The sequence below is a fragment of the Sipha flava genome, unplaced genomic scaffold, assembly GCF_003268045.1.
Source record: "Sipha flava isolate LNK unplaced genomic scaffold, YSA_version1 238_pilon_pilon, whole genome shotgun sequence".
Taxonomy (NCBI): Eukaryota; Metazoa; Arthropoda; class Insecta; order Hemiptera; family Aphididae; genus Sipha; species Sipha flava.
This window is the reverse complement of record NW_020272880.1, coordinates 49,577-62,784: the sequence shown is the minus strand read 5'-3', so window position 1 is coordinate 62,784 and position 13,208 is coordinate 49,577. Positions and strand designations below refer to the sequence as shown.

The 13,208-nt window shown below is 32.6% G+C and overlaps 1 protein-coding gene across 1 annotated transcript in view; it reads left to right on the top strand.

Annotated features, from left to right (window-relative positions):
- Positions 1-9,830: 9,830 nt before the first annotated feature.
- LOC112683988 (mucin-5AC-like) overlaps positions 9,831-13,208 on the top strand; it is a 43,122-nt gene continuing 39,744 nt past the window's right edge. Inside the window, exon 1 of the mRNA XM_025555269.1 lies at positions 9,831-10,153. Within this exon, the coding sequence (XP_025411054.1) occupies positions 10,136-10,153 (18 nt within the window). The 5' untranslated portion in view covers positions 9,831-10,135. The remainder of the gene's footprint in view (positions 10,154-13,208) is intronic.

The window sequence follows — 13,208 nt, the reverse complement described above, 5'->3', positions numbered from 1 at the left end:
ATCTATTTAAATATTTTGGTTATTTTAATAGAGATAAATCCGAGCCCTAGTGATCACCAACACGTTGTGTAGTCGAAACGCAGTTGCCAACGATTCATCGGTACACGCACGGTATCATCGGTATGGTTACGATTCGGCATTCCACTGCGTCGACACTGCGGTCTCGAGTTGCGCAACGGGCATGTGCAGAGTTCCACGGGTAGCAATCCTCGCGCATTTTATACGTTACATCGTTCGCGACGCGTAAAAGACACACAAATTTGAATCATTGTGTACCGGAGAAAGTTTTTGTCCGGTCGCGTTCGCCAAACCGCACCTGTTTATTATTACTATTATTATTTTATATTTATTTTACTGATCGCATCGCCACAGCCTCCGAGGGCATAATCATTCTTTTAAATTTACGTTTATAGTACGCATGCGTGCGCAGGTGATTTAATGGTCGTCCGGAGTTGACGATTCTCTTCGATGTACCACGGACTGTAACACTACCGGTTTTCGGCGAGTTCCATATCCGCCGGTGGGCATCGGTCGAAGAGAACCCATTCGGCCAGTTTGTGATGAGGTAACGCGAATTATTATTATCATTATACTACTCTAATGGTCACCACATGGCCGATGCCGCAGTGGCGATCGCCCGTCGTTTCTCTGTGTACGATATTTACTGGAGCGGTTATTAACCTAGTTTCTCGTGGAATAATTTTACCCGTTTATTATTATTATTTTTTTTTTCACTCTCTTCGTTTTATCAAAAGACGAACTACTCCGTAATATGTAACCGGAATAGCGCGGATGAAGAAATCCATTTCGCGACAGGTCAGCTACGAGTATATTATGTACACGACGTATAATATACTCGCACGATACTACACGGTCCACGCAACAACAAAGTATGTTGTCGTTTCCACGGACAAACGATTACTCGTCGTGTATTATAACCATGTAATATTTATTGTGTTTGTACTCCGTGCATGCGAGTGCCGACCTACACCTATCACACGAACAGAAGCGACTATTGAAAGAGTGAACACAGAAGAGGTGAACAATAATCAGGGTGAAATGGTTAGGCTAGGTCAAGGTTAGTTAAATAAATTGAACTCTAGTGTTAACACTGATCTATGAACATATCGTTTAGTAATATATCACGAGCGTTTTAACCTTTGGACAGTTATCCTAGCAGGATCGCCATCCGCGACACCTCGCGACTAATTCTTCGGAGTGCCGTGTGACGGGCCTACTGTTTTAAGGTCGCCAACCTGAAGCCGATACCTGTTGTTGGAGCGCACAGGATTTAACTTAAAACTAGGTAGAAAAAACAAGCATAACATGGTTAGTAGGAGGTATTTATTGAAATGTGTACGACTTTAGTATAGATGTGATCGAGAAAGTCTGAACGGCATAAGACTCGACTAAAAAATAATAATAATAAAAAATTGAATATAAAATGATTAAATATATATATATGTATATTCAATTTCCTATCTCCTTATACCAGCTGAGATGAAATTATTTAATAATAATAATAAAAAAAATGTGCGAAAATTGTATCCATTGCAGCCATTATTTACCCCGCAGTGGAGTAAGTGAGTTACCTTTCTTTATTCAACACTCCTTTTGGTTTATCAAAAATCTTTGACTATCCCCTTCAACACTATTTTAAGACACCGACAGTTTAATCTTATAATCGGCCATTTATGTAGAGTATGAGAAAAACAATAATAAATTTATACTAAAAAAAATGTTTACTAAATTATAATTTCAGAATTACTACTGTAGAATGATTGTTACATAAAAAAATAGATACTATTACGTGATAAGTGAGTTGACGATTACCCGTTAACGGAACGATATCTGGCTAAACGGATGTAAGCATCAAAATTAGATCATCATTTTCACGTGTTTCCAATCGATTTCTCGATTTTGTGCGAAGTCGTTGCACGACTTAAGCATTTCTTGCGACTAGGCGCGTCGACGAAAAAGCTGTATAACAGGCAACTTCATTTCTTCGCAAAGTCGAGGGTAGGTATTTCGTTGTCCGACACAAAATAACTTGTACGGTAAGAATCCTGTAACCGATCACCCCGTCAAAAAAACAAATGCCTACGCAACGAGGCGCGAAAAGCCCCCGTCAGGAATACGCGCGGCACGTTACGGCAACTTGACAAATTCGCTCGTAAAGAGACGTGTACAGGTGTGGGTGAGGGTGCGACGACAGTGAAAAAAAACTGAACAGTGAAATTCAAATCCGTCGCACTGTTAACGTTCACTGAAATCGGATAGTTCGCGCGCGGGGCGACGACGATTAAACCGCGCGTGAGATTATCGCGCGGTGGACGGTTGGCGCGCAATTAGTTTTTGATCACAATACGAGATCGGCCGAAATTTCTTTGCAATGCCTAACGTCGGAAAATTTACCATCGACAATTCGTACAACCGTCAATCGTCTGTTCCATTTTTGTCGTTTTTTGCGACATTATCGTTGTATTATTTTTAAACACAATGTTCTATTATGGCGTTGCACTGTCGCAACGGAAGACCGCGTTGTATTGTATTGATCTTGTAGGCTGATGAAAACGAAACAAACGTTTTACCGAAGCCGTCCGTCATTCTTGTCTCGAATACACACAACAATGTAGTTCAGCAGACACAATTTCAGGAAGCTGCAGCCAGTAGAGTTCGTCTTCTTTTAAGCGTATTTATCGGAAATGGTCAACACCATTAGCACCTTTCGAATTCCTTCTAAACAGGTTTTCTCAAAAAAAAAAAAAAAAAAGTGTTTTTCGACTTAAAATTCTAGCGAGATATAGATCAATCTTTTTTGTTTCTATATGTTACTTTGTAACACTTACTTTTGATAAATTAATATTTTCTTTGATTAAATAAACTCAACAAAATTTAGACAAGTGAGTCGTGTGCGTTTATTTAAAAGCTTGTGAATAAATACATCAGTGATATAATCAGGGGCGCAATTTCAATGAAAAAACTGGAGATACTGAAGCCCTTCTATATTTTTCATGTTTCTTAATGGTTATAGACACCCGCAAACCGTTCAATTCAACAGTTACTAAAATATTTGGTAAATATATGAATATTTCTAAATTTAAATTGTTCACTTTAATTTTATATTTTTATTGCGCGTATAACGAATTACCTGTCTGTAAACACAAATGTTTTATCACATGATCACTTTTAGATTCTGACTGAAGCGAAGGATATTATGGTTTTTTAATGATGTTTGTATTTTATTTGTTTAATACTTTTTCGGATAGAAATACTGGTCCAAAAGTTTTTTCTAGAACTTTTTTAAATTTTAAATTGGCAAGCGGTGGTACTTTAGATAGGTCATTTTTTTAAATCATAATAGTTTTTCTAGACGTGAGGAAAAAACTGTCTTGAAATGGTAAAAATACGCTGTAAATAAGACTTTCATATTTCAAATTTTAGTTATTTACTCATAATTCCAAAAGTAATATGGCTAGAAACTTGAGACTTTTACCCTATAGTAAAGATATTATTTTTTCGTATTGCGAAATATTTTTTTATTGTATAAAAATTTATATGTTTATACGAAAAAACTTAAAAACTATTAAGTTTTTCTATACATAATGAGTAATAAGTATTGAGTAATGAGTATGTAAATTAACATAAACACATTTAGGGGTGCTAATTTCAAAAATGGGGGTGCTAAGCACACTCAAGCCCCCAAATCGCGCCTATGGATATAATATTACACCACAAATGAAATGTATGCTCGATCTTATATTATTCATTTAATTTAAATAGGTTTATTTAGTGAGCGTTAAATAAATACTATTATATTTAACAAATTCATTACATATTCAATCACCATTTTACCATATAAAATGTATACACGCCCCGTTAGTAATTAGGTGCTAATGAATAATATTAATCGTCGTAAAAGTTGAGTGAGTGTGCACAGTCAGTTAATGAAATGACTGATCTAATTTCGTATGCATATATACGATATATACGATTGCTTAAGACATAAAGCGTAATATTAGTGTAATTTATCTATTTTACATATTCAATTTTTAATTAATACTGATTCTTAACCAATGAACTATTTTGGAAACGCCAAATCTTTATTTAAATGCATTCAATGCTTACAAATTAAAGAGCGAACTCGTGCCTACCTATTGTTTCTATCGATCTTGGTATACCGCCAACACAGCTTAACTGTGGCTTGTAAATTATAATCAATAAATCACTTCATTCCCTAATGAAGTAGGTTTCATTTAATACTATAATACACTCCAGTCACTACCTACTTATCATTTAATTAGATGACGTGTAATAATACTTTCTATAAATATTTGATCACATACCTACAGAGTGAGCGATGTTGTAATATTTGATTAAATTACGCGTATTCTGTTTTTGTATCTGATCTTGATGAATTTATTTAAATTACATTTTATGTGTTTAATATTATTCAAGTATTTTATAAATATTTTCAAAACAACATACCGGCGTGTGTTGTGATTCGCCTAATATATGTTTTGTATGAAATTGATATCAGATATATTTTAAATAAATAAAAAATAACATTTAGTCGTGAAATAAATATATTTTTTAGCTTATAACACGCAGTTCGGATTGCTTATGAGTATATGCGTTACATTTTCCGCACATCACGGTGTTATACTCATTAGTTATGATATAATATATGATAATTGCATTTTTGTTAATTGCTGCAGAGTGCAATTTACCAAATATACTGGATGTGTAAATAAATCGAGATGAATGTACCGATTATTATAAGGCATAGTAGGTAAGTAAGTATAACAAACATACAGTATAGTATAAATACGTGAACATTCGTTTTTTTTTTTTTAACATTTTTAGACATAAATATCAATCAGAGTTTCACAGAAATCTTAATTAACAGTTAACTGTGCACGCGTAATTTACACGAATTAATACGATAACAGACCGTGAACGGTGTGAACAAACTAAAAAACAATCCGGTGAAAAGTGTATATCTTTCATTGATTCCAGTGATGGGCAGTGTAGGGAATAGATAATGCAAAATTTATCTAGATAAAGTTGAAAGATAATATGTCCAAATCCATCTAGATAAAGATAATAGATAAAAAAAAAGATATTTTCGAACATTTTTATATTTTGGTCAGTATTTCATATTTGTAATAATATCTATGAAGACTTAATTATAATCATTATTATCAATAGGTACCTAGGTGTTTAATGTTTATTATAGTAATGTATTGTATTATTAAGCAGTATTTATATACAATGTATAGTATTTAATGATAATTAATCACTAAAATGTTACACAAAAAAAAAAAAAAAATGAAAATTGCTCTGTACGTATCAGGATGAATACAGAATACATAAAAAATTATTTTAAGTTAACAATATTGTTTTCCATACAATCTTAATTTGATGATTTTCATTATTATATAAGTAGTTACGACTTAGTGGGTTCCAAGAGTGAAGTATTGACTATTCAGCGTATGAGTTACATGTGTTTACTGAAATCAAATACCTACTATATTTAGAACTTTCGTGGAAAAATAAGAAATTAAGTTAAAAAATACCAAAAATATTTTTCCGACATGAAAATACAAACAAAATGTCATACCAAGAATTAATTACTTATTAATAATACACGAGTTATGATTAAAAATAAAAAATCTATATATATATAAAAGAAAGTCGGGTTAGTTACAGAATTTATAATTTAAGAACGGCTGGACCGATTTTATGATATCTCATTTGTTGGATTCGTCTCCGTACAAGAATAAAAATGACTAATCTTTCAAGAATACAAACAATTATCTAGATAAGTAAAAATTTTACCTTAGATAAGTAATTAGATAACTTAGCGTTATTTATCTAGATAAGATAAAAGATGATAAAAAATCTATCTAGATAATTTATTTAGATAAGTCCCAACACTGGTGATGGGTAAGTGAAACATCGACGTCATCCAATGTTGTATAGTAATATAATTAGTTTTATAAAAATATGTACTTTTGGTTTGAATGATATTATTAAAAGCAATACCGTATTGTTCTTGACATTAAACGTATAAGTCTAGACACATACGAGTACGTGCATAATATATAAATTACACTATGGTTATGGTAAAGAAGTTATATTTATTTTCCAATTAGTTGAAATACTTTATGCAAAAAAAAAACTGCGAAAAAATCTAGGGTTTAACAACTCACCTATTTTATCGCCAAGACCTTGACCAATTATTACCATTATATTCGGATTTAAGTTTCAACAAGAACGGTTTTCTTTTTTTTTCTTTTTTTTTTTTTTTACGCGATAATTATAATCATTGTTGGATTACGATTAAATTAAAGCAATAGCGCAATACTGACTTGCACGTCAAGGCGAGTGAAAAAAGACCAACATCACCCAGCCTCTGCGCTTTATGTGTAAAATATAACCTTATGCGAATAATTTTTATTTTTGTGCAAGTGTTCGACAAAAATAGTTTACATAATGCACAACGTTTGAATGTGATTTTATAATATTGTCCGTATACGTGTAACTAAACTGCATTTGACGGCGGAGATCGCCGTACGTATAATATTCAATAAAAATAGATTATGCTCGCGGACATCATCACAGCCCAGGAGCAATACTTAAAGTTATTTTGTCCTGCCCGAAGGCCGCAGGGGAAAGAAAATTTCAAGCTTTCACACACAATGGCATTCAGACAGAAAACATAATACTTAACGATTTCAACGATAATTTGTAACGTTTAACGCATTTTAAAACGAGAGTCGTTCGAGACGATAGTGTAAAAGCGAAAACCGCGGTAGCTACCAAAAGCAGTTCCTATTTTTGATTTTAATATTATTATGTCGCTTAGTTTTTGCAATTGTTGTATGCTCAGGGATAGTAATTTAATCGTTTACTCATAAGGACGATTTTTGAATAAGGCAACATTTAGGATTGACGACGATTTCGCAATCTAATCGAGGAGAACATTTTCTTATTTTTATAATGCGTTTTAGATTAAATGTGTAGGACAATGAATTCGTATTTCCAAGACACTTTACTTGCATTTTTTTTTATATATTTTCTTTGTCGGTACAATGATTTGCGTAAATAAATCTCTTGTTACATTCCGAAAGATAATGCGATTAGTCGTGTTTGTTTTATCTCATATACACTGGAGTTGGCTCATATTTCGTGATCTCATGTACCTAAAATAAGGACCGATACCTATTTATATATTTCATACAAAAGAATTAAACAAACTACTGCATAGAACATACAGTGTTTTAATTAAAATATATTCTTTTGTTTAATTTTAAATAACACGTAGTTTATCTCGTGTTTCGTATCACATTCATATTTTCCATATGACAGATTCAAAATATAAAGATAGTATAATTTACAAAGAAGAATTCATTTTTTTTAAAACGTTCATATGCTCGACAAACGTATAGCTGATATACGTTGCTCTTCTACAGGGTTATTTAATGTTTGTATGTATATTTTTTTTTTAAATCAAAATCGCGTTTATTGTTACCTATGCCGCATTTTCTAAGTACTTAAACACTTGATCGCTCGTAAACTTATGTAAGAAAATTACGAACTCGCGATTTACTATGAAAGTACTCGATCCAAGTGTTTTTTTTATGTAAATATTATGTAATATATTTTAAAATGAATGTACCTGAAATAATTCTCCTAGCAACATAATTATAAAATTGTATTTAGAATAATATTGTAAACATTTATATATTATTATTTGTTTGATTTTCAAAACCTATCTATTGACCCGAGGCGTTACGTAGTCATCCTAAGTAGCGTAGGCACAATGTAAGAATGCAGGAGTACGTCAAGTTAAACACAAAAACAACATACATATGCGATTTTTGTTTCAATTTTTTTTTTTTCGTTGACATTTTACAGGGGACTTGTCAACGAAAAAAATTGTACAGGGGACTTAGGTTTTTTCGTTAATCGTTAATGTTAATTATATAGCAGTTGCAGTTTTGCGATTTAACATTCTAATCACGATAAAACTCATTTGTTCACAATAACAAAGCAAATAAATAAAATTAATTAATAATTTGTAAACAATTTTTAAATGCATTTTTATTGGGATGATATTTTGGGATTTAGGCCACTGTCTGACGGAATTAGCTTATTATGATGATTGCGTTTCCAAATAATAATGTGACTTGTGTTTGTATATCGTGCTGCAACTGATTACGTTCGTAGACAATGTGTTTTACGATAAAAATCTTGACAGCGCGTGGGAATCAATATAGCTTTCGGTGCATGTTTCGGCGTCCCCGTAGCATACGACGTACTGCCGGCCACATGATATTATCATACTTACGTACGGCTGTGGGGTTTGACCGCGGGGCTTGTAATTTAACAACAACAATAATAATAATACGGTTATTACACCGGGAGAAAAAAAGTGAACAAGAAGTGTTTTGTCACAACTTTCTGTTCGCACGCGCGTGTATTATTACGCTGCGCAGTAGGATTTATTTCGTTTTGTCTCGAGGACCACAAACGAAATCATTTAGTAGGCACGGCCTCCACACGTTCGGTATACAGTGAAACCTGCCATAACGGAGACCTCTGGATAGTGGAAACCTCCGAACAATGAGCCTTTTCACTCATTTTCTTAAGGAAACCCTAAAAAAAAAACGGGACACTTTTAAAATATATCAATTTTTTGAATCGATAATTTTGTCGAAAATTAAAAATAAACTGTGGAATAACTAAATAAAAGTCTACATAATACAACTGTATTTTATTGCATATATTATCATACTGTGTAGTATATCTTATCCATCGAGCTGTTGAAATATTATCGCGACAACGAAATGCATTGTCGTGTCAGTATTTAGTCACGATTGTGATACCAATATGAATGTATTTTTCTCGTAAATATTCGTTTATTATTATTATTTATATAGTTTATTTTTATGTATGTATGTAATTACCACGAAAGTGAAATTATTCTAATTTATATTTGAATTCGATTTATTGTAATTTTATTGTTAATTATAATTTAATGAAAATAAAATGTCTTCCTCTGAACAGCGGATAAAATTTTAGCGACCACGTAGTGTTCAGAGGTTTCGCTGTGTACAAAATATGTTTGCATGGGAGCATGTAAGCTCCGCCAAAAACAAAAAACAGGAAATATTAAGTTCACGTTAACTCCGCTAGTGAAGAAAATCAAGTAGTAGTATAAATTAATATGATATATTATTAAGAAAAATTATAATATCATATCGTTCACATTAAATATTTAAATCACAGTAAAAAAATCGTAATAAATAATTGTTAAATATTTAGTTATGTCATTTATTTAAACCAAAATGATGTGATACAACTTTTAAATTGGTAAATTTGTATTCTTGTAATACTCGTAAATCTTGTATTACTCCATTAGTGTACCTATTTATAGCATACTGTCATTTTTTTTTTATTTCTAATTTTTTAGCGTATTTACTTGAGATATGCCAAATAGTTTTTTATAAGTCTGGGTTTGAAATTCGGTAAGAACTTTACTAAAAATATGTACATTCGGTTGACTTTTATAAAATTAATTTCTTAGATGTTTATGAATGGATTCACAGGCAAAACACAAAACAAAACTGGCGGTGTTTACATTAGACCTTTTATTACCTTTTTACCTTAACTGATATTCTGGCGGAGTTTACAATTGCCCGTTTGCGTAAGCCCGTGCACACGCGTGACGCTATTAGCGTTACACAACTAGTGGGGCGCACGAGGTGGTGGATGCAGCGGTCCTCGTGGCCGTCCGCCGCGCGATGTGCGGGCGCACCGCAGTCATCGCGTTCGGCGCACGGTCAGTCTTGTCATTCGTACTCTCCGGTTTTGGACGCGGCGCGCGTGCACAACGTTTTCTCGCGCGCGTACCGATAGTAAACGCGATCCCGTCATCGTATCGATCGCGAGTTCGGATCGATTCATCCCGCGGACGTTCGCCGATCGCACAACGTTCAACCGTAACGGTAACGATTAATATGGTTGCAGCCAGTTCGGACAGGCGACCGATAAACATTTGCAGCTCATGATCGCGGTCTCGCCGTACGTGTTTTGAACGTGCACAACACATCGTCATCCGTCGCACATGCGTCAATATTCCACCGTGAGTTTGATATCACATATTATGTCTCACACAGGGGTGTATTAGTACGTACGCGCGGGGGTATACGCCCTTCAGCGGAATTTCGATTTTCGGCGTGATGTAAAATATTGTTTCACAGGTATACGCTTCTAAAACAACTTGAAAACCAAAGTTGAACACTAGTTCATTGGGAAAAAATCGTTATATACTATGAGGTTTGAATGAAATATTTATCTGTTGAGGATTACAGTGTACGCTGTGTTTAATGTATTTTAAGTTCAATTTAGTTAATGGCATTTGAATAATGGAAATTATTAAATATAATATGGAATATGGACATTCAGACTGTGGTTTTTAAATCTGCGATTTATAACGTGTGGCATATGTATATCTAGTGGTGTTGTATTTTATAGTCTTATTAGAAGTTATAAACACGCTTGGGATTTATTTAATTTATTGAAACGTAGCGAGACTATTTTTTTGAGGTTAATATCTATATTTTTTTAATGCGTATACCCTTAAATATATTTACCAATACACCACTGGTCTTACGATTTTTGCGTTTGATTTAACCAAGTGGTCCACGCAAACGTACTCGTATTGTAATCCGATCGACCGGTACCTTCTGAACGCACATTTTTACGACCTCCGTCTAAACGTGTGCTTAAATAATAATGGTTTCCCGTGTTCCGGTAAAATATACGGTGTAATAGCAATAACAAAAATTGTGTTGTGCGCCGTTTGACTACGAATGACTTAAACGATGGGGTGAACATTCATTAGCCTTCAATGTTCGTAGTGCACCTATCATATTCGGTTTTTCCCGTACGAACAGAAATAAAACGACGGTACCGAAATAGGCTTTTTGACATTTTTCAGTTAGTGGTTCAAGCATAGTTAATACCACCCACCCGCCTACCAAAAAGTCGTATTAGGTATAAAAACTTATCTAATTTTTATTAATTTACCAATTTAATATTACCCACCACTGCCAAACGCCAAGACCAAGTACCCACCTATTAAAATGACATCCGCCTCAAAATTTTTGATGGTTCAGTTAAAGTTCAGTGAACCACAAAATTTATAATCAAGCCGCCTCTGGGTATCGATCCGTTGCGTCATACTTCCAAGTCCGATTGAAATTGTATGTCACCCGCGCAGCAACAATACATTTTTAAAACAATTACAAAAATCCGGGTATATAATCCGTATGTACGAGTGAATGTGTACTGTTATAATATTATTTATTCGTTTTATAGATTGTATGGTCCACGGGCCTTTTGTACAAATTAACTGTATTAAATAGTAAATTATTGACGAAAGGAAAAATATTAATGGTGAAAAAAACACGTGACGAGTAATTAATAGTACACTATAACATACAGAAAATGACGCAAGACAATTATTGAGTGTGTAGATTTGACAAATTAAAGGTTTAGTCCGTGTTGGCGTTTTAATTATTACACGGTCATATATAGGTAGGCACTTTTCTATGAATTTATAAATTTCGAAATTTTCATTGAAATTCTGTGTAAAACGAATGTCAGGAAATATTAACACATTTATGCGCCTATATCAGTTTATAGCCACATATCCATGCGTAGTCGTTATTCATTGACGTTAAATTATATCTAGTCCAGATATGTACGTTATGCGCATTGCAACAGGTACACGCGACCGTAAAATGACTTTTTCAAGTTACTACACTTGCGTACTGTGAACATTGATTATTCCAGAAATATCCTATGGTAAACCTCACCAAAATTATTCACAATTCCGCTCGAGTGTTGCAACTCGATATAGAGAAAATGTACGCTCGAAACGCGGTGCGCAGCAATATTATATAAAGTTAAAATATCATATAAAAAAAAAACTGTGCCAGGCTATTATTTAAATGATCAGTTTTTACAGGCACACAATAATAATATATTACATCCAGGCGATATTACATTTAGTCTTACTACTGCACCTTCCGGTGCGACATTAGATTATACCAGTCCATTTTCTAGTTTTTTTTTTTTTTTTATTCTATAGAAACCGTATACTCGCGTTATAAGACTTCTTAATCGTTTGGTTGGTAATTGGTATGATTTGATATACAATGGTTACATTTTGATTTACTACTGATGATTTTATCAGGCATATATCATCAATCTTATAGTGTACACTATACGTAATAGGTCGGACACTCACAAACGAAAGTAATATAGTATTATTCAAGTGCTAAACGTACAAATGACAAAATTAATTGTTGTTTAATCATCAGGAGTCGTGGCTCAAAAATAAAAGTTCAAGAGCTATGTATAATATACACATATAATTCGTACCTTTATGGATTTAGTAGAATTGCGGTTAGTTCATTTTTAAAACTAAAATAACTAATAGATTTTAATGCATTTAAGAATTTTTATTGAAATTTCTTCATTAAAAAATAAATAAATAAAACTATTTGATAGTTCTGCAGATATTAAAACTACTGAAATATAATACCGGGACAGTAAAGTTAGTAATTAATATGGTTATTTAAATTATTATACATCCACTGTATAGTTGTTGAGATAGTAAAATTATGTAAGTTGAAATTAATAAATAAAAAAAGAGCATTTATATACATGCATACATAACAAACGTGTATAATAATAGTATATAATAGTATAATAAACGTATAGTAAACGTATATAATAGTAAATATTGCGTGTATAAATCATATTAATGTACATACATTTTGTACACTTACTGTTATAATATATTTAATTTAAACATAAACAGCTATATTAAATGCAAGTAAATGCGTGCACGCTGTAAGTGAAGGTGTTCACTAAAAAAAATTTGCGTTATTCACATAATTTTATATTTTCTAATATTTTCAACAAAAGTGTTTTATGGTTGAAGTGTTTTAATGGTATTATAATATTTATAATTACATCAATTTACCATTTTTCTTTTTATTTCCTCACATTTGAATCACATTTATTTACGATTATAACTATTAATTAGTTAATTTAAAGTGTTTGTAAGTAAAAATAATTAAAATGATTTTATTAATATACGATTTATTTGACTAATTGTAATTTAA